Source organism: Bradysia coprophila, unplaced genomic scaffold (assembly GCF_014529535.1).
Source record: "Bradysia coprophila strain Holo2 unplaced genomic scaffold, BU_Bcop_v1 contig_476, whole genome shotgun sequence".
Lineage (NCBI taxonomy): Eukaryota > Metazoa > Arthropoda > Insecta > Diptera > Sciaridae > Bradysia > Bradysia coprophila.
This window is the reverse complement of record NW_023503727.1, coordinates 2,645,136-2,668,655: the sequence shown is the minus strand read 5'-3', so window position 1 is coordinate 2,668,655 and position 23,520 is coordinate 2,645,136. Positions and strand designations below refer to the sequence as shown.

At 37.2% G+C, this 23,520-nt stretch overlaps 1 protein-coding gene and 1 non-coding gene across 2 annotated transcripts; both read left to right on the top strand.

Annotated features, from left to right (window-relative positions):
* The first annotated feature begins 1,653 nt into the window (after positions 1-1,653).
* On the top strand, positions 1,654-1,848 carry LOC119082783. Its single transcript, XR_005088714.1, has one exon. It is a non-coding gene; the product is annotated as a U2 spliceosomal RNA (small nuclear RNA).
* A 5,556-nt stretch (positions 1,849-7,404) lies between these two features.
* On the top strand, positions 7,405-10,553 carry LOC119082708 (ATP-dependent RNA helicase DHX33). Its single transcript, XM_037192285.1, has 10 exons — positions 7,405-7,747; positions 7,869-8,078; positions 8,139-8,361; positions 8,426-8,610; positions 8,685-8,760; positions 8,822-8,975; positions 9,260-9,492; positions 9,559-9,789; positions 9,856-10,155; positions 10,226-10,553. The coding sequence occupies exons 1-10, from the start codon at positions 7,503-7,505 to the stop codon at positions 10,493-10,495; spliced, it is 2,127 nt and encodes a 708-aa protein (XP_037048180.1). The 5' UTR covers positions 7,405-7,502; the 3' UTR covers positions 10,496-10,553.
* Positions 10,554-23,520: the final 12,967 nt, after the last annotated feature.

The window sequence follows — 23,520 nt, the reverse complement described above, 5'->3', positions numbered from 1 at the left end:
CAAAACAACAAAAATTTGTCCCAAAAAATGTTTGAGTCACAACAGGTCGGATGGGTCGGATGTTGAGGAAAGTCTTCCTGAATTTTTTTTTAAATACAGAAAATTAGAAAGAACGAAGACCACTTTCGCATTTTTTAGCCCCGTACGAAGTACAAAGGGGCTTATAGGATTACGATGCCGTGTGTAATTGATGGAATTCGAAGCAGACGGTAAGGGCAAAGTGTTTGCCTATGTTCATAGATGACGAATCTGCAATAAAAATTTTGTCTGTCCGTCTGTCCGTCTGTCACGTCGATATCTTGAGTAAATCAAATCCGATTTCAAAAAAAAAATTTTTTTCCCTGAAAGATAGTCGAAATAGTGAGGCTAAGTTCGAAGATGAGCATATTCGGGTCGGCCCTTCGTGAGTTAGGGCCACCTAAGTGATTTAAGGTCTTTTGGTGATATTTATGGCAAAATAAACGATGGAAATGTAAATGACACGGCAAATGATAGGTATTGTCAATATCAATCCAGGAAAAAAAAGTTTTTTAAAATCAGGTGAGTGGACCGTGAGTTAGGGCCTTAGAAGTGAAATGCTACTAGGGCCCTATGTATATTTTACATAGAACTCGAGTAAATTTCATTCGTTTTTCGCAATTTTTGTTTCATTTGGAAGGTAATCAAAGGCCGAATAGAATGTTGTTGAAAAAAAACTAAATTTGGGTCCTTGGACTAAGGCCACTACTAGGGCCCTATGTGTATTTTACATATAACTCGAGCAAATTTCATCCGTTTTTCGTAATTTTTGTTTCATTTGGAAGGTAATCAAAGGCCGAATAGAATGTAGTTGAAAAAAATTTTAAATTTGGGTCCTCGGACTGAGGCCGATACTAGGCCCTTCAAAAAAATAAAATTTTAGGGCGATTTGAAATTTTTGTTTCATTTGAAAGGAACGTCGTACGGGGCTTCGTAATTGCGCTATGCGCAATTTGTAAGATGTACACATTCCATAATAATTTTACTTTAACTACATTAACCGGCGCAATAGGCTTACGGTCAAAGTAGGGTGACAGACGCACTAGGGTCACGTACGCAATAGATATACGGGTTTGTACGGGGCTCAGTCGCAGCAAACGCTCCGACTGTTCTGATGGCTCGTTTTTTGTAAAATTCACTTTTAATATTAAAATATTATTGCGCAGAATGCGTCACGTTTCTAAATAATTTGTCTATCGATTTAAAAGTGCCTGGGTATTCAAAAATGTATTAGGCATGTTTTTCGCCGATTTGTATGAGCGATTTATAAAATTACAATTGGAATTGAGAAAATGTATTTTCCAACTTTTTCCGAATTCGTCGTCGGCTCGTTCTCTAATTCGCTAAAAATAGCCCTTTAGCATTCGTAAGGCAAATAACTATCTCAGTTCCAAAGTTGATTATACTTCAAAAAAAGAAATCTATTTGCTTGTATACCATCCAACATGCTATAACTATATAGGTACATGTTATCCATATTTGTCAGTGTCAGTATATAATATAAAAACATCTAATCATCGAGAAACAAAATGCAAACATTTTTTCGGTGCAAAATGTTTTTTGCATTTTCGTTAAAACTCGCTAGACTTTGTCGGGCTCATTTTTATGAACCCTCTACGGCGGTGACGGTCCGGTATCGCTTCTCGGCCTCACGGCTAAGATCAAAGTGTAGTATCTGTTCTTATTAGCTTAATATCTAATAGTTCTCCTATTAGGGGACATATGAATATTAAACTCATTTTTGCATACAGACGAAGTGCTTGGAGCTTGCTCCACCTCTGTCACGGGTTGGCCAGGTATTGCAGTACCGCCTGGATCGGCCCAAATTAAATTGTTCACAAATCAAAAGTAATTAATTTTTGAATCAACTACTATCACATAGAGAAATTGTCTCAATAAAATGAGTTTAGAGGTTCAGCTCTCCGTTGATTTTCTTTGAATGAGGAACTTTTATGATTTTCGAAATTTAAAAAAAAAACTGCAGATACGGGGCATCAATCCCCGTACCTCTCACATGCTAAGCGAGCGCTCTACCTTCTGAGCCTCTCAACACCATACATTTCGATCACTACTTCCAATGCAGCACGAAATTATGGGACTGAGATTTTCAGCGTTAATGAAAATGACGTGAAATTACGGATATACTCTTCATCTGTTATCGCATAACGACGACAAAAATAATGTCAAGCTCTGGTTAAAAAGGTGTTGAGGAATTTCACGCCGCGTCATTCACAATAACACACAAAGTGACATTTTCCTTATACAAAATGTGTCATTTTGTCAATTATTGTGAATGAAGCGGCGCGAAGTTCCTAGCAGCCCCAAGGCCTTTCATTTGTGCTAGGTGAAATCCTTTTTCACCAAGCGATCAGCGTAACCTCCCAAATAAAATATCTTGAAATGGTCAATAACGTGTGGCAATTTATAAAAAACAAAAAACAAAACCCACCAGAAACCTGTGGCGATTACTTGTCAACGGACAATACATAAACAAATTCCTTAATCTATTAGGGGAAATTCAATAAAGCCCCGATTACAAAGTACAGCATCAGTTCAATACCCTCTCTAGCAACAAAAATACTTTTATTAATATAAGGTGATGAAAGAATCAAGTAGCCTTTGGAACTTACATTACAGCGTACTCAGTCAAAATGTAGAATCAACGCACTATCAAGCACCAAAGCTGACTTTGACATCACTCAATAAGAAGGCCAAACACACACCTGTTGACAATTTTTTTTAAATGTTTGATAGCCATTGTTTGAAAAAGAATAGCCAACTTTGATCGGTTCAGTCCTCTATTTGAGTGACGTCAGTGCGTTGGTAGAATAGTTTTTGTAGAATACAAAGAAATTTTGGTGTGAATTTTACGCAGAGAGCTGAGAGTTTGTTTACTAGAGAGAGTATTGATCAGTTTCATTTGAAAATCTAAACTCCACCGAGTGATTTTTTTTTCGAATTGAGTAACGTACAGTGGCGCAATTAGTGTAGCTTATGTCAAATTGTGTTTTTTTTCTCCTTTGTTTGTTCATTTGGTGATTTAGTATGGAAATGGAAACTAAAATTGAGATATCTTTGCTGTTTTAAGTGATTTTTCATATTTTTTTGGACCAAAATGTTTTAAAATGTGCTTGGAATCGATTGGCATTAACAGATTGTGTGAAAATATTTGTTTCTATGTAATTATTCCCTTGACTGAAAGTCAGGGCCTTACACCAGAAAATACCGAAAAATGTGGGTAACAAAAAGGTTCACTGTGAGTGATTGAAAATGTATGAAATGCTATGAAAAACGTTAAATGTGGGTAACAGTTTTTCGTTGAGGGCACGATAACTTGAGTAATTCTCAACCAATTTGGATGATTCATTTTTTTTGAATACGTGGAATTAAAATCCCGAGGCTAAGTTCGAAGATGGGCTATGTAGGACTAAGGATCTGGAAGCTATCCGAGAAAAACGAGATTTAATACTGTTGATCATAGCCTCAATTAGAAAAGATTACTTTGATGAAATTTGATTTTGTTTGGTAGTGTGGGTAAATCATATAAGTTTGTTTTACTCGACGTGCATGAAACTAGTAGGAAGAATAATTTCATCATTCGATGCCCAACTATCAGTGATAGTTTGATAGTTGACTAACAACTTGATAGTTGACTATCAAGTTGTTTTGTCATTTATCAAGTAGGTAGTTATCAAATTAGCACACTCTGATAAAAGTGTAAGAAATTTTAATAAAAAAGTTAAATTTTTGCAGGCAATATAAGATGAATTATCTCAACTAATTTTTGAAGATTTTTTTAAAATACATGGAATTAAATGAATCAAAGAGAATATTGTAAAAATTTTACGAGTGTGAAGTTTCCGGCCAGAGCGAAGCGAGGGCCGTAATTCACACGAGTCGTGACATTTTATTCACGTTTGAAGGTTTTGTGAATGGGAAATCGAGGGATTGTTTTTGCTCGGTCTACCAATAAATTTCTCCTTTTACAAATATTTCTAATCCCTTTACCATTATAGAGTGGTACCAATTTACCGAAAATATTGGTAAACTGAATTATTTTTAACGATGAACCAAAAACTAATTAAGTTCATTGATTACCATGTCACCATGTGAAGGTATATTAAGTACCGGGGAACTTCCTTTTTTTACGCAAAAGTGTAAGAGAAGAACATCTATCGCACTATCGTAACAAAAAAGCAATCAAACAGAATCATAGACAGCTCATACGGTGGGAAGTATTCTGCACGAGTCATATTTTATTTATGATTTGAGGTTGATTGAAAATTTTTAAAATTGAAAATTTATAAGAAAATTGAGAGCTCAAAAAGTGGTCAAAAATCATTCCACCTTACGCCCAATGGTTTCCAAGAAAAAACATTTTGTCAAATTTTACTGTCATTTGCGTGGAGTCATTAATATAGTAAATATATTATGTATTAAATGTGACAAGTTTTTATGAAGGGAAGAAATAAAAGCGATAAATCTAAAATAAGAATTGATGACTTGAAAATAAAAATGATTGCAGGAAAATAAGAATGTGATCACAACCAGTTTTTCAAATATAACACTACGAAATAAGATTCTATCAACCTAAAATAAGAAGTGATCACAAGTAGTACCTACCACCCGCTAAATCAAATGTGATCACTAAAAGTAAAGAATTTGATCACTAAAAGTCCGAACGAATACACATAAAAAGCGTTTTAACACGCCGAGCGATCCGGCCCATTGCCCCGGAGCGAAGCGGAGGGCCGCAATGCGAGCCGGGCGCCGGAACGGTGTTGGTAACTTAGGTGTTAATTTTTTTTTCTCTTGCATCGTCTAATAATCAAACAGAAAATAGATAGCATATCCTTATTTCTTGCAATCAAATTTTTTATTTTGCACGATCATTTCTTTATTTTTTGTCGAGGGGTAACTCACTTCTAGATTAAATGGATTAAATGGATTAAATGGTATTAAATGGATTAAATGGATTAAATGGATTTAATGGATTTAATGGATTAAATGGAATAAAAATTGGATTAAATGGATTAAATAGGAAAAAAGTTCATTTTACCAAATACTGTAAAAGTCTTAAAAATTGTTGATTTTGATCGAACCACGTACTACAACTCATACTACAATGTTAAAAAGCGAAAAAATCCACTTTTAGGAGTTTTTGGTGTAAAGCGGATTAAATGGATTAAATGGATTAAATAAATTTAATACCATTTTTAACAAAAAAAAAAATTCCTTTACCTCACGAGTACTTAAACGAGCTGGTGATCGTGCAAATCTATTTTTCGCAATTACTTTACAAATTTTTCAGGTCGGTAGCCTAATTATTTCGATAAAAGTAAAAAAATTTTTTTGGATTAAATGGATTAAATGGATTAAATGGAAGTGCGTCACCCCTCGTTTTTTGTAATCAAATTCGTATAATTGTAGATCATTTCTTATTTCGAGACGATCATATGTTAGTGGTAAAATTGCATATATTTAGTGATAAAATTCTTATTTTTTGGTGATCAAATTCTATTTTTATTGCTATCATAAAAAAATTGTGATCATTTCTCTTTTTCTAGTGATCATTTCCTATTTTCTTGTGATCATTTCTTATTAAATAGCTATCACTTTAATTACATGCCTTTTATGAATACGCCAAAAATACATGTAGAAAAGTGTCAGTCAAGAGACCTGACCCGCCCAAAAGGTGGTACCTAGTTTTGTTAATGCCAATCGATTCCAAACACATTTTGAAATATTTTGGTCCAAAAAAGAATGAAAAACCACTTAAAACAGCAAAGATATCTCAATTTTAGTTTTCATTTCCATACTAAATCGCAAAATAAAAACATAGCTAACGCCGACCCGTACGAAACACCTATTCGTATCAAAAGCCTTTAATGTGAAACTCTTCATTTCTCTTACTTCATTTTCTTCTCTGCTGAAAAACTATTCTTCCTTTTAAATCACTTACATTATCCACTCTTTGCCTTGTTATCATATACAACTAAATTGCCGGAGGCAATATAGATAGCCCCGTGCGAAGTCAACTTTCACAAATTCCTATTTAAACAGCTATATACCGCTATATTTACCTATATTTCACTGTAAATAAACATTTCACAGAGGAATATGCTATTATATAGCTCTATATGCCTGTATATAGCTCAATATAGGTGAATATAGATATATATAGATGTCCATATATGGAATGCCTGAAACACCCCACACACATAACAAATTATTTCCATGTTAACAGAAACTCTCTACGTATCATTTTTCCCAAGATATTTCTATTTTACTAAAATCCAATATGGCCGCCGGAAGCCATTTTGTTAGGAGACCGGAAATAGTACCGACGCTTTACATTCGTTAATACCTTTCAAACAAAAAAAAAATTCATGAAATTCGGTCAAAATTTACTCGAGATATTGACAAAATACACCACGTTCACTGTACTTCCGAGTAGCCAGATAAGAGCTCACTCCAAGAGACCTAGCTCACGCTCCGGAGAACATAATTTCATAAATTTTTTTTTCCCTGATTGGTACGGTCAATACCTATCTAATAAAGCTAAAACAGACGAAATATGTTCAAATGTGGCCGACCTACAAGCAAAAACTGCTTGCCGCCCTGTGCCTGTTCCACACCAAGGGGTCTAACTCACGAGTCGGTCATCCGATTTCCATAAACTTTTTTTTTGTCGATCGGTATTGTAAATATCTTTCATTCGATGTATCATTTACGAGTATAGCGTTTAAATGTCCGGAGATATCTTCGAAAAACCGTAAAGCACTTATTGGGCCACAGCTCGGGAGGGGTCGATCCAAAATCACTCATCTTCGAACTTAGCCTGTCTTTTGACATTACCAAACGGGAAAAAAAAGAATTTTCAAAATCGGATGCGTTTTACTCAAGTTATCGTGCAGACAGACGGACAGACGGACATTTTCTTTTCGCGGATTTGGCATCTCTAGACAACCACAATAGGTTTCCCCTTACTCAGGGAGTCCAATTCGACGTGTTACAAACGTATGCGTAAACCCATAAGACCCCAGTACTTCGTACGGGTCTAAAAAACTGACAGATCATAACCAAGGAGAAAAAGCTCTCTCTGACGTATAAATTTATACGACTAATGGCGTGGATTATTAAAACACCGCAAAATATGTCTTAACCCATTTTTGATTACGCAGAATGTGTCACCTACGCAATGACGACGACAGCGTAGGTAATGTCGATAACGATAACAATGAATGAATGAATGATTGAATCATTGAAACATTAAATGCTGAAGACTTACACGAATTCTCATCAAATTCAAATGTTTGCCGCTATAATGCAGGCAGTCTGTTCAAATTCTCCCATACTCTCCACAAAATTTTGACAGCTCTCCGCCAAACTGTCAAACACGGTCCCTTTCGACAATCCATTTGTAAATATTTTGTGAAAATGTGATTTTTGATCAACAAAAACAAATTTTTTATCTTCACACCATGGACTCTAAGTACAACGCAATTTCGCAGCAGCAACAAAACAGTCCGTTCAACTTTAAACGGAAACTGACAAATGGCAATTTAAACCCGAACAATGATCAATTCAAGCGATTTCGGCCGAACAACGGCAATGTTGAATATCCGAAAGGCAATAACTTATCGGCTGCAGGACAAAATGGTAACGGCAAAGCACTTACAATTGAGGAACAACGACACCAGCTACCCGTCTACAAAGTGAGAAAACAGTAAGTTGTTCTTATCATGGCCAAGGAAGACCTCGTACATAACCTCACTACCACTTGGAGGGTTTATGCTCGATACAGTCGAACTGACAAGTGTCTGTAATTCCGCTAATCTTCCTACCAGGCTGCTCAACAAAATCATGTCATCAAAAACTCTGATAGTCATCGGCGAAACGGGATGCGGCAAAACCACCCAAATTCCGCAGATTATTTACGAATCGACGAAACCCGACTTTGGTACAATTGCAATTACGCAACCGAGACGTGTTGCAGCCATAACAATATCCAAACGGGTTGCACTGGAACAGAAATGCACCATTGGCGAAACCGTTGGGTATGGCACCTTGACTTCTATGTTCACAATCACTAAATGTTTCCAATCCTCCCCAAACAGTTACACCGTTCGCTTTGAAGATGTCACTTCAATTAAGACGAAAATCAAGTACATGACCGACGGTTCGTTACTGCGTGAAGCGCTGGCCGATAAATTTTTACGAAAGTATCGCGTCATCATACTGGACGAAGCCCACGAGAGAACGATTAACACTGACATTCTGTTCGGAATCGTAAAAGATGCGCAACGGTTGCGGGCTGAAAGGGCACTGCCGTCGTTAAAGGTAAATTTAAAGGTAAAACCAGCACACGGAGCAACAATCAATGAATCTCGACACCCATCCACAGATTATCGTCATGTCCGCCACCATGGATGTGGACCACTTTTCCAAATATTTCAACAATTGCGAACCAATTTACTTGGCTGGTAGAACATATCCGGTAAAAGTGCTGCACAGTGCCGAACCGCAAAGTGACTATTTGAATGCTTGTCTCGTGACGCTGTTCCAAATCCATAAAACCGTTCCGGTCAAGTGAGCATTTGATTGTAAAACCCTGTCGGCTGTTCGCTTTTCTTATTTACCATTTGTTTCGTTGTTGCACTTAGCCACGACGTGTTGATCTTCCTTACCGGTCAAGAAGAAATCGAGAATATGGCAGCGCAGATCAGGTCCATTGTAAAGGTGAAATTGAACTCCGTTGGGGGTGTGGAAGACGAAGAGTTAATCTTTGTTCAATTTACAGAGCAACGAAATCGGCGGGCCTATGATCAGAGTCTTCCCGCTGTATGCTCAACTGAATCAGAATAAACAACTGGAGGTCTTTCAGCCGTCGACCAATAATTATCGAAAGGTTATTCTAAGCACAAACATTGCCGAAACATCGTTGACAATAAAGGGTACGTAGGCTGTGAATACTGACGGCCGTTCAGTGAAATATTTCTCATCGAAAGAGCCCTAGTTCCACCGACTGCTTGTTAAGGCCAGGTTATGCGTCCTGACTTATGTGCGATATATCGGACCATAACCTGGCCTTTTTTAAGGCCAGGTTATGCGTCCTGACATATGTGCGATATATCGGACCATAACCTGGACTTTTTTAAGGCCAGGTTATGCGTCCTGACATATGTGCGATATATCGGACCATAACCTGGCCTTTTAATGACTTTCAATCATCGGCCAGGTATCAAATATGTCATCGACAGTGGCATGGTAAAGCGGAAAGTGTACGATTCGGTTACCGGAATGGACACGCTGAAAGTGACTAGAATATCACAGGATCAAGCCTGGCAGCGAACCGGTAGAGCTGGACGTGAATCTGAAGGTTTTTGCTATCGGGCTTATACCATGAATGAATATCGAACGATGTCAGCGGCATCCATGCCCGAAATTTTACGCAGCAACATTTCAGCTACGGTACGTTCAGTTCATCACTCAAGCAATGCCATTCGTAATACTGATTCATGTCTCCGCGTTGCATAGGTTTTGCAGTTACTTGCGCTGGGAATAAATTGTCGAAAATTCGACTTTTTGGATAAGCCATCCGATCAGGACATAGAAAGTGCTCTGAAACAGTTATATCAACTGGGTGCCATTACATCACACAATGGCGACGAATTAACGACACTCGGCTGGAATATGTCCAAATTCCCATTAGATCCTCGATTCAGCAAAATCTTGCTGTCTGCATCGGATTTCGGATGTCTGGATGAGGTAGGCGATTCTTTAACCAACGACAACATTCCAAACTTAAATCTTGTTCCGCTCACACACACACAGATGCTGAGCATTGTTTCCATTTTGTCTGGCGAGACAATTTTTTACCTGAGCGACGATCCCGACAAAAAAGTGGAAGCCCTGAAAGCCCACGCCAAATTCGAATCGATTCACGGCGATCATTTGACGCTGCTGAATGTGTACAATGAATTCAAAAAGACGGACCGACACCGCACATTCTGCCATGACAATTATTTGCATTATCGGAATTTGGAATATGCTCACGAGGTGCGACGACAACTGAGCGATATTTGCGAACGATTACAATTGGAACCATCGACATGTGGCAGTAATTTGGATCAGGTAAGTTCCATTGCCCTCCGTTTCGGTCATTTTTTTTCTTCTAAATTCTGTCGCATTATGAATCCGATAGGTCCGGAAGTGTCTCATATCGGGATTGTACAACAACATTGCCGAAATGCAGCGTGATCACAGTTTCATGACTATATCTAGTCGACAGAAGACCAAGATACATCCATCGAGTGTTTTGAATGGCAAGACAAATTTGAAATGTATTTTGTTCACGGAACTGGTACAAACGTCACTGAATTTCATGCGAATTGTTACGATCATCGATCCGGAGTGGATCGAAGAAGTTGTACCTAATTGCGGTGTTTTAGGTCGATTAAGTCATTGTAATTAATTTAAGCGCATACGTACACAGCAAAAGGAGAATTTTTATTAAAAGAACTCAGAAAGTTTATTGGTGTCGCCTTTCACTTTTCCATCTCGATCAATGCAATGTCCAGGCACTAATTTTGAGAAAATGTTTTCCTAATTTTTTCAAATTTTCTTAATTTTCTCAAATTTTTTCAAATTTTCTTAAATTTTTCAAATTTTTTTAAATTATATTTTTTAAGTTCAATTTAGCATTAAAAGCAGAAAAAACATTTTAATAAGTCGGAAAAACAAGATTAGCAAACATTCTTTGAAAAAAAAAATCTTTATTCAGCAAATTGAGTGGTCATAAAGTAAGGTGAATTACTTTTTACATTTTTTGTTCGTTACCCGGGTCGAACGAATTTATGTTCCTGAAGTTAGCTCAAGATTTCTATCTCAACTTTTTTTTAAATTTTGATATTTCAAGGTACGGAAGACCATAGCAAAGAAATCTTGATATGCCAAGATATGGGAAATGGGAGACCCCAGAAAAAATTTCTTGGTGTGTAATTTGTCTAAACGTCATGTGATGTCAGGGGACGGTCAAAACCGAGGTCAAGACACTTTTTTAGCAATAACTTGAGCAACCATCAAACAAAGTGTGGTCAACTTTCAAATAGAGCTGTACCTCTACAAGATTATTGTTTTGATGGACCGACCATTGGTAACGGTAGCTGACCTTAGCCACAATAACATACAAAAATATTTCCTCAGAACTTTTATGTTTACGGAAGTGAGCACCCTTTAAAAAAAGTTGACCTTTTCCGCTGGAATATAAAAGTAAATTGGAACCAAATCCTATTTTAAAATAGTTCCTTTCACATTATGGCACCGTAAAGTGTCTGAATCATATTTCTAGTCCATAACCGACAGATGCAGATTCAACGAATCGGTTCGGAAAGACACTTTTAAAAAAATCGATTTTCATGCATTTCATCTGTTGCAATTCAACAAAAGTGCTTTGACCACCCCCTGATATCACCCCTCTGATACCCCCTGATGACATCATTATACACATTACACCAACGCACTGTCTAGCACCGAAGCTGACTTTGACATCACAGAATTAGAAGGCCAAAAACACACCTGTTGACTATTTTTGAATTTTTTTTTTGATTTGATTTGCGTTGATTACACCCAAAGCTATCGAACGAGCTATAACTTAAAGGCCGAAAATGTTGATATATCAAGAGCATCCTAAAATGTTAGAAAACTTATCAAAATAAGTTCATATAAATAAGAAACGAACCATCAGAACAGTCGTAGTATTTGCTGCCGTATATATTGCGTACGTGACCCTACTTTGACCGTAAGCCTATTAGGTCCGTAAACGAAGTTAAAGTAAAATTATTATGAAATGTGTACATCTTAGAAATTGCGCATAGCGCAATTACGAAGCCCCGTACGACGTTCCTTTCAAATGTAACACAATTTCAAATATTACGTAACGTAAATGTAAAAATTTTAAACTGACCTAAAATTCGGTATTCGATTACCTTCCAAATGAAACAAAAATTAGGAAAATCAGTTGAAATTTACTCGAGTTATATGCAAAATACACTTAGGGCCAAGTAGCCTTTCACTTCTAGTGCCCTAACTCTCATTCCACTCACCCAATTTTAATAAACTTTCCTGGATCCGTATCGACAATACCTATCTTTTGCCGTTTCATCTACATTTCCATCGTTTATTTTGCCGTTAATATCCACAAAAGAACTTAAAACACTTATGCGGCCCTAACTCACGAAGGGCCTACCCGAATATGCCCATCTTCGAACTTAGCCTCACTATTTTGACTACAGACAACATTTTTATTGCACATTTGTTATCTATGAACATAGGTAAACACTTTGTCCTTACCGTCTGCTTCGAATTCCATCAATTATGAATCATATGAATTTTACGTTTTAATGAATTATGTTCCGAAGTTTTAGCGTTTCCATCATTTTCCGGAAGCAAAACATTACAATAGACCTAATTCGCGAAAAATTCAATTTTAATCAATGTTTTGGTTTTTGTAATTCAAAATAAAGTTATAAATTTTGCGTTTGTTCAATTTTGCAACTTTTCATATTTTTTTCAAATTTTTTAAATTTTTTAAAATTTTCTCAAATTTTTTCAATTTTCCCAAATTTTCTCAATTTTTTCAATTTTCTCAAAAAAATTTCTCAAAATTAGTGCCTGAATGTCCCACAAAGCTGTTTCCTCAAAACCCTCTTCGAAATCCCATCCAACATCTTAAGGTAAGGTCCTAGTACTGTACGACGATAATATTCGGAATTTCAGTCCGAAGCACCTAAATTTCGCATTGAAATTTTGCGTCACTCTCATGTATGTAACGAGTGGTCAAAAAACCCCACAAAAACTCTTCTGATCATCACTTTTTTTTAAAGATTTTTTTTTGATTAAAGGAACGTCTCTAGAGGTCTAGAGGTCCATTGAACAGAATAATAGAATTCAGGGAACTAACCTGTAAACATGTGAGAGCCAAGGTCAGAATTCGGAACAATCTATCTGATACCTTTGAAGCCTTGGAAGGACTTAGACAAGGCGATGGACTCGCAGCTTTATTCTTCAACATTGTTCTTGAGAACGTGTCAAGAGAGAGCGATGTGGAAACCAGCGGTACAATCTTCAGAAAGTTGAGTTAGTTGTTAAGATATGCTGATGACCTAGACTTAATTGGACGGAACATTGACATCGTTAAAAAGACTTTCACGAAAATTGAAGATAGGGGTGCTGAGTTCGGTGTCAAGGTCAGTGAGAGAAAAACCAAGTACATGACAACTTCATTGTCTGATGGCAGATCAACGGACCATACGCTGGAGGTGAATGGAAAACACTTCCAGACTGTCGACAGCTTTTTTTACCTTGGGTCGCTGGTCAATAGTGATAATAGCATCGGAGAGGAAATACGTAGAAGGGTAACGCTGGGTAACATGAGTTACTACAGTCTTCAAAAACTCATCCGGTCAAAAACACTCAACCGCGACCTTAAGTGCGAATTGTACAGATCGCTGATTCGACCAGTTATAGCATATGGATCGGAAGCTTGGTGCATGACACAAAGTGACGAACTTTTGGTTTTTGAAAGGAGAATTCTTCGATCAATTTTTGGAGGTGTCAATGTGAACGGCAACTGGAGAAGAAGATACAACCATGAGCTGTATCAGCTTTACAAGGAGCCTGATATAGTCAAATTCATCAAAATCAATCGATTAAGATGGCTCGGTCATGTACACTGAAACTGCTAAATACAAATCCCGATGGAAAACGCATACCAGGAAGACCAAGAGCGAGATGGAAAGATGCAATTGAGTCTGACCGGAGAACGTTGGCGCGGAATAGGTCCGATTAGAGAAGATTGCTGGAAGAGGCTATAACCAATAGTAGGTTGTAGTACCCGCCTAAGTAAGTAAGTGACCTGTAAACACCTCAAACGTTCCTTTAATCAAGAAAAAAGCTTGAAAAAAACTGATGGAAGTACTCACCATCGTAGAGTTCTAGCATTGGGAAGTAAATTGACCTTTCGTAGTGATGGATCTCTAGGAACTGACCTCCAGCGAAAAAATTGCTAGAAATGCAACTTTTCCTTAAGTTCCAGCTTTGGGAAGAAGGTGGACCTTTCACAGTGTTGGAATTCTGGGAACTGACTTCCAGATTGAAGAATTATTCTGCAGCGAAATACGAGTAATTGAAAAACACGTCAGTTTTACTAGAAAACCTTTAATGTAAGTGAGTTGCTGAGATGGTTATACAAAACAAATTCTTTTATAAAGCCGACTTAGATGAACAATCAAATTGTAACTCCAACACCACTCCTCAATTTGATAATCCGATAAGATCCCTCAACTTGATGAATGGTTTTGGTGATAACGGTTTTGTCATTATATCAGCAAGTTGATCCTCTGAACGCAAGTATTCGATCTTCGTGACGAATGAAATGATATTTTGTGTCCACATGCTTCATCCTCTTATTATCTTTTGGCGTTTCGGCTATACGTACACAAGATTGATTGTCTTCAAACAATGTGACGGGCTCATTACAAGTTATCCGAAGTTCTTTCAACAGATTTCGAATCCAAATTGCCTCACACGCACATTCACTCAACGCAATATATTCTGCTTCTGTCGAAGACAAACTGACCGTGGATTGTTTACGAGAAGACCAAGAGACCGTATTCCCATAAACTTTGAACACGTAACCGGAGACTGATTTTCTGTCGAATGTATCATTGGCCCAATCTGCATCAGCATAGCCAGCTAGCGGATCGGTACCTTCATTACGTTTGTAGATCAACTTTAAGTCGAGCGTTCCCTTAATGTATCGCAAGATTTGTTTGGCATACATAAAATGCTCCTGGCCATAATTGCTCTGATATCGACTGAAGTAATTGGTTGCTGCAGCCAAATCTGGTCGAGTGGTCAAGGAAACATACATCAGGCAACCGATGAGCTCGCGATATGGTATGTTAGCAGGGTTGCTTCCGAATCGTTCTAATTTCAGACCAACTTCCATCGGGGTTGTGGCTGATTTACTGTCAGCCATTTCAAATTTCTTCAGAGTATTGATCAGGTATTGTTTTTGACTAAATTCCATTGTACCAGCATTCATATTTCGTTTCATATAAATCCCCAAATACGTTTCCATCTCGTTCAAATCAGTCATTTTAAATTCTTGTGATAACATCATCTTGATCCATTGAATTTCTTCCAATAAATTGCTGATTAATATCAAGTCATCGACATATATTAGCAGGTAGAACTTGCTTTTCTCAGTGAACCTGACGTACAAACAGTTATCGGCCTCACAACGTTGGAAATTCAAATTCAGTAAATAGTGATGCAAGCGTAGATTCCACATCCTCGGAGATTGCTTGAGACCATAGATCGATCTATTCAATCTACAAACCTTGTCGCCAATTTCAAATCCTTCTGGCTGTATCATATAGATCTCTTCATCCAATAAACCGTTCAGAAAAGCACAGCTTACGTCCATTTGATGAACATGTAGATTTTCGTGACACGCAACTGCCATGAGAACTCGAAATGTTGTCAATTTTGCTACTGGTGCATAAGTTTCATTGTAGTCGAATCCTTTCTTCTGTGAAAATCCTTTGGCGCATAGACGAGCTTTGTATTTGTCGATCGATCCATCGAATTTGCGCTTTATTTTGAACACCCATTTACATGCAATCGCCTTTCTGTCCGATGGTAAATCACACAGAGTCCACGTCTCATTCTTTAACAGCGAATTATACTCATCATCGACAGCATTTTTCCACAATTTCCAATCACTTCTAAGTTTCGCTTCTCTTAGAGTAAGAGGATCATTTTGCACATATCCTTCCGCACTGAACGCAAAATTGGCTGTATATCTTTCAGGTGGACGTCGGTCACGCTCACTTCTTCTTAACGTTTGTATTTGAGATTCTTCCAGTTCGCTTGATTCGACCTCGTTTGCATTGATGCTGGGTTGATTTGTTAGGTCGCTGTCAGTGTGGTCTACCAAATTTCGACCACAATCTTCATAGATGTCCACGAATTTACGATTAATCAGCAAAACATTTTCGTCGAAAGTAACATTTCTTCCAACAACAATTTTCCGTTTTTGCGGATCGTAGAGCCTGTATCCATTCGACGTGTAGCCAACCATAAATGTTTTCACAGCTTTGGGATCCAATTTTGACCGGCATTCTTTCGGTACATGATTGTATGCTGGGGATCCAAAAATTTTTAAATTTTGCAAATTTGGTTTCTTACCGAACCATAATTCCGCTGGTGTCTTACATGTTCTCTCATCCTTGAAAGCACTCGTGGGACTTCGATTGGTCAAAAATGTCGCTGTTAATACTGCTTCGTTCCAAAAACGTTTCTCCATTTTTGCAGCGATTATCAATGTTCGTGCCTTTTCCATAAGCGTTCGATTCATTCTTTCGGCAACTCCATTAAGTTCTGAATTATATGGTATGGTGTGATCAAGCTGAATTCCTCGTTCTTGGCAAAATTCAATGAAAGCATTCGATGTATACTCTCCACCATTGTCACTCTTTACCCGTACGATATTCGACTTGATGATGTGTTCTCTCATATTCAATCCACACGAATACTCAGAAATTTTTGACTGGAACTGAGTTTCGGCCATCGCAGAATATCCTTTAAACTTTTCCAGAACTTCGCTTTTCTTTTCGATAGGGTAAACCACAGTAAAGTGAGTGTAGTCATCAATAAAAGTTACGAAATATTTGGAGCCTTGCCAAGCGACTGGTTCGATTGGACCACACACGTCCGTGTGTATCAATTCCAATGGGCGATTTGATCGATTCTCTTCACGAGTAGGAAATGGCTGTCGTGCTTGTTTCCCAAAGACGCAAGGTTCACACACTTTCGCAACATCATTTTTGATTTTCAAATCGAATCCTGTGACCATTTCTTTGCCAACCAATTTTCGCATGTCTTGCATGTTCAAATGTCCCATCCTGTTATGCCACAGATCGTTGTTATCTTCAGCACACATGCCAGCAAATTGTGTCTCTTCCACCACAAGGTCCACCTTATACGTATTGCCACATCGTTTTGCAACATACAGAACCTTATTTTTCCACAAAATCTGAGCAGTTCCGTTTTTGAAACGAATTTCCATGCCGGCTTTTTCCATTTTTCCAATCGACATCAGATTACAGCTTAAATCTTGCACGTATAAAACATTCTCCAAGACACATTTTCTTTCTTCGTTTCCATTTACAAGAAAGCCATGAACATCTCCACTTTCGGTTGATGATAAAATTGCTCCTTGCTTAGCACTTCGAATCTTTTCTTCCATTATTTTCTTTAGACATACAAGTATAGTGTGATCATTTACCATATGGCTTGTTGCACCAGAATCCAAAAACATTGTAACAATCCGACGACGAGTAACTCTGGCAGCAGCAACTACTAAAGCTTGATCATTGATGTCACATTCACCGGATTCGCCTTGAATAATAACAGATTCTCCAAAAACAGAAAACGCAACAGGAACTTCATTATCGCTGTCCTCATCTGGTAGTTTTCTCGTCGCAACGTTGGCTTTCTTTTCGTATCTGGAATCATCTTGTTTTGTAGTTCCTTTTTCGATCTTGGCTTTACATTGAGACCACTTGTGCCCCGTTTTCTGGCAACGATAACATTTGAATTTGAAATTTGATTCATTTGCACTCATCGCAACTGGATTATTTAATTTACTGCGACCATTCGCGCCTTCAGATTGTTTCCTTTTCGTATATTCATCCAGCAATCGATTCTTAACGAAAGTGATACTCAATTTCTCCGGGTCCAACGTTTCTAATGCAATAACCAAATTTTCATACGACGACGGCATAGACAACAACAGATGACATACGATATCCAAGTCTTCTAGATTAGCACCGATCGATTTGAGCTCTCGGACAGTTTTATCGAATACCAAAAAATGATCAGCCATATCATCATTCTCTTCGTACTTCATGGTAATGAGTTTCTTTCTCAAATATATCTGACTAGCCACACTTTTTCTTTCGAACACTGCCTTCAGTGAATCAAACATGTCCTTTGCTCTTCGCTTGTCTTGAATATATTCCAAATGACTATCCGCTACACATTGCACTAAAATCGACTTACATTTCTTTTCTTCCATGATACACTTGATTTCATCTTCATCGTCAATCGTTGATGCGATGATATCATCCCAAGTTTCTTGAATGTATCGTTCCAAATTCTTTTCTTCTAGCAAAACGCCGATACGAAATTTCCAACTGTTCCAGTTGGTTCCATCAAACTGAACAAACTTCCGATATATGTTGTTAGTTTCCTCTGCCATTTTCCCTTACTCTTGCCGTTAACTGGGCCCACAACCTGAAGAATTATTCTGCAGCGAAATACGAGTAATTGAAAAACACGTCAGTTTTACTAGAAAACCTTTAATGTAAGTGAGTTGCTGAGATGGTTATACAAAACAAATTCTTTTATAAAGCCGACTTAGATGAACAATCAAATTGTAACTCCAACACAGATATCTCAGACTCTCATCAAGCTCTCACCGTCATAGAGTTCTAGCACTGAGAAGAAGGGTGACCGACTGACATCCGAAAACATCAATCTTTCCTCAAATTCTGAGGAGACAACAAACAAAATTTCTGGAAATGCTAGAAATGCTACTTTTACTTATCGAAACTATTCTTTTGTTGGATAAAATACCTACCTAAAAAATGAGCCATCACAGGAAAAGGTTGAAAAACATTTAACCAGAAGAGGTGGCTTTTTCCAATACCCTCTCTAGCAACCAAACTATAAAAAATAAGGTGGTAAACATTGACAGTGTGCGCTGTCACAGAAAATTTTACACTTTTAAAAATAAATTAAATGAAGTATGAGCAGCAATGACCTCTTTTGTGTTGAAAATGTTACGTCTACTGTCACCGTTTTGGTGTTCGAAAGTCAATAATTTGTGATTGTGATGTTTTTTTTTGTGTGTTGCTCCGTCAGTTTGGTGTGCAAAAATGAAAGAAAGTTTAAAATTTGTCTTTTTCGTGTGACGTCGATATTGCTTTAAAAAAAAGCGCGGCACGGCAACTCCATTACAAAAAAAGTCAGTGTCAAATTTGTCAAAATAAGGTGGTATTTTGACTGCGTCAAAACGAAGTTTGGTTGCTAGAGATTGTATTGCTTTTTCACTTATAAAATTCTTGAAAATCGTACCTCGGTGAAACTTTGGTGCCACACCAAAACATTACAACATTTTTTAACAGTTTTTAATTTTCGTATGACGTAATGGACCCTCTAGCGTCGGTGCAGAGGTTGCAAAACCATCTGTAGATTTTTTGTTCAGAAAACTCGAAAATTTTTAGAAAAGCATGGATCACGTGGACACAATACGTCAATTATAATTAAAGCTATATCCACCTTTTTTAATACTGTTCACGGTCGCCTCAGTGAGTTCGAAAGTTAACCAAAAATTCTAAGAAGAGTAAGATGTAAGAACAATTCGAAAAATGGTGGATTTCTAGTCGATCAGTTAGTAATGTTGAAGAGAATGAAGGCAGTATTCATACAACCTATATTCTTGAAGGTCTCTTGAAAATGAGCGGCTCCGAAGTCCCCATTAGGTTAATATGACGCTGTTCAGTAATTTAAAGTAAGAAAACATCTCAAATCATGCATATATTACTCTTCTGTACTGTCCGATATAATAAGAGTTTTGATGAGAGTTTCGACGCAAATCTTGTACTTCATTAGTTTTACCATACATTTTCGTGTACATAACACCTCATTCGCCGGCTTTCATCGATTATTTTTGGTCGTTGCTGTCGATAACAGATGATGGTACGAAAATTGTAACCATCATTTCAACGAGTTTTTTGTTTACACGACTACAGTCATTGTACCTTCTTCTAACCATAGATTGACTGGTGTTTCGTACCTTAGACTAATCATACATAGACAGGAAATTACGAAAAGAATTACGTAAAATTTGTGGTCCCGACATGAAATACATAATAATTGGTAGTGTGAGTGTTTTACTACTAGATTGGTAGGCAAATTAGCGCAAAACATTCAAATGTGCCTACTATAATGATCAACATTTCCAACGACTGCATGTTTAAGAGTGATATCGCCAAATCTTCAGGTGATTTTTTAACTTTGGGAACAGGCGGTCTCCGATTTAAATGAGTGATAGCTCGTTGGATTCGTCTTTAAATTCTAGGAGACACGTATCTTTCAATTTTTCTAAAAAAATTTGGTTTTCTGTGAAAAGCGTTCAAATGTGAAGACATTTGTGAAGACAGTTTTTCGACAATAACTCAAGAAAAAAATATTTTAAATTGTTGCAATGTTGTACGAATGTCGGCCTTGGAAAGACCTACAGGTAGAGTATACGCACCGCTTGGTGCTAGAAGATACACGAGAGTTATGACTAAAAATATAGTGACTGTTCGGAGAGTCCGGATTCTCTGCAGCATAGATGTTCCGCGGAGCTGAGTATAAGGTGTTGTAGCTGGCATCACCCACTATCGCTCCACATATAAATGAACCCAGTACTTTTGTGCTTCAAGCATACAGAAGTCTTGGAAAAAAATTTGGTGCCAAAATGTAGATTTTTTGCTTCTTTCTGAGGGCCCAACTGCTGGAACAGCATCTGAAACGGTACTATGGCAGTCATTTTTAATCCTTTACTATTCTTTTACCTTACGCTTCGTTATGTCGCGAATATATGTCGTTAAAACAGATCCAAAGTTAGTAATATCAAGAGAAAAATTATTAAATTTTTCTCGGAGGATTTTAGTCAAATAAAATGTTAGCGTACAGCAAATCACCTCAGGACTCCGGAACAGTAATTAGTTTTTCATTAGGACCAATATTTGCTACGTGACAGGAGTTTGGAAAACCGTTTGCTCCCACTTGCTTAAAAGTGAAAAACTCTGCGTAAAGTTGTACGAAATGTGAATTTTATCCGAACTGGAGTCGGGACCACATTTTATCGTACGAAGTACCACTCTAGGTATGATTAGTCTAAGTTTCGTACAATAAAATGTGGTCCCGACCAAGGTAAATATAGTGAGGAGGTAATGCCATTCAGACGCGCGGCCTAGCACATAAGTTCGATGCCAATGACATCTTTTTTTAAAATGGTTGACTACGATTTACTTGTATTTCACAAAAATATTTTCGCTATCTCACAACAGATGGCCCGACTTTCTATTCCATTATTTTCTTTCAACGAAGGAATGAGATGGCGTTTGTATCGAACTTTCGTGCCACCGCACATATGATTCGGTTATATATGGCATTACCTCCTCACTATATTTACCTTGGTCCCGACACTAGTTCGGATAAAATTCACATTTCGTACAACTTTACGCAGAGTTTTTCACTAACACATGTAGTCGTTGAACATTTTAATCATTCTAGTAGACAAATTTAAATATTTTGCGCTAATTTGCCTACCAATCTAGTAGGAAAATACTCACACTACCAAATATTACGTATTTCATGTCGGGACCACAATTTTTTTTAAATTTCATTCGTAACTTCTTGTCTAGGTATGATTAGTCTAAGCACTGTTTGATCAGTCATGTTCTCGGCTAAAACAAAAATGTTTAGTCGCAGTATCATTAGGGCTAGATGGACGTTGCACCACCATCATATTCAGATGAGGTGTGTACACTACAGTTCAAAAGTATTTGATCGTTGTGTGTTTTCAGTGTAAATTGACAAACTTAGAGAGGGCGCCAAAAATCGAAATGGTACCGGATTGTTACGAAAGATGGCGCATTCAATAGCTTAATCCTTAATCTTTAAAGGAAAAATAGAAAAAAAAATTTCACGAAATATGAAAATTTTGAGAAATCCTAATTTTTGCAAAGGTCTGCATCAGGGCCTACTTTTTGGAAACTAATTTCTTGAATTTCTCGAAATTTCTCGAATTTCTTAAAATTTCTCGAATTCGAGAAATTCGAGAAACTTCAAGAAACTCGAGAAATTAGTTTCTTGAAATTTCTTGAATTTCTCGAAGTTTCTCGAATTCGAGAAATTTCTGGAATTTCTTGAAATTTCTCTAATTCGAGAAAATCTAGAAACTTTGAGAAATTCAAGAAATATTTCTCGAAGTTTCTTGAATTTCTCGAAGTTTCTTGAATTTCTCAAAGTTTCTAGATTTTCTCGATTTTCTCTAAAAGTTTCTAAAAAGTAGGCACTGGTCTGCATAGTTGAGGAACCAAGTTGAAAATTCTCAAAATTTTCATATGTGGTGAAAATATGCTTTCTATTTTTCCTTTAAAGATTAAGGATCAAGCTATCGAATGGGCCATCTTTCGTGAAAATCCGGTACCATTTCGATCTTTGGCGCCCTCTCAAAGTTTGTCAATTTACACTGAAAACACACAATGATCGAATACACTGAGCGAAATTTCTTACATGCCATGCGTATATCATTCGTGCCCCTGTTAAAAAGTGTGGTAAGGTAGTTATACAGCGGGCTCGAATATAATACGTGGGAGACGTATTTCGCTTTGACAGAGATTTAAAAATATGAATTTACCTACGATTTACACCATATTAACCAGTTTATAGTAGTTATTATACATTTTAGCAGTCATTGGTAAGAAATACTTTAAATTAAAAATTGACTTCTTTGGGAGTTGAACCGGGGACCTCTCGATCATGAGCCAACGATCTTTCTTATGTTGCAGTGCAGTAGTGTTGGCTGACATTTCTTATTGTTGAAGCGTACTTTGAAAGCCATAAACGTGTGTGGCGTATAAGTTACGCGAGTACGTTATAACGTAGCGCACAATAATGGTGATATGTCGTTTTTTAACATAATTGAATTTAAGAATTTTATAAAAAATGAAAGTATGTTGACGAGAATTTTTCTAATTTACTAAAATATTTTTTTTTGTCGTTTATCTTCTTCGTGTTAAGAAATTTAAATGTGATCCAAATTCAATATCTGAGACCAGCATCCACTATATACGTTTAACATACTTGATGTGCGTTTAGCTTCCGTCCCACTGGTAAGTTATTCATATTCCACGTGTATCACCACAATACGTAACACATGAATATTCAAATCTGACATTCGAAATACGTAACTACGTTTTCAACGTGTTCCACGTATGGAAGACATTGTACATGTACATTATTGAAGTATATTCCACCTTTCCGAAGAATTTTGCACATACCCGGAGTATTGTATGAATTTTCTTTTTCTGTGTGTGAACGCAGAGTTTTTCACTAACAAATGTAGACGTTGAACATTTTGATCATTCTAGTAGACATAAATATTTTGCGCTAATTTGCCTACCAATCTAGTAGGAAAATACTCACACTACCAAATATTACGTATTTTATGTCGGGACCACAAATTTTACCTAATTTTATTCGTAATTTCCTGTCTACGTATGATTAGTCTAAGCCGAACTGTACCGAGTTTTCGACTGTTTGATCAGTCATCTTCTAGGCTAAAACAAAAATGTTTAGTCGCAGTATCAT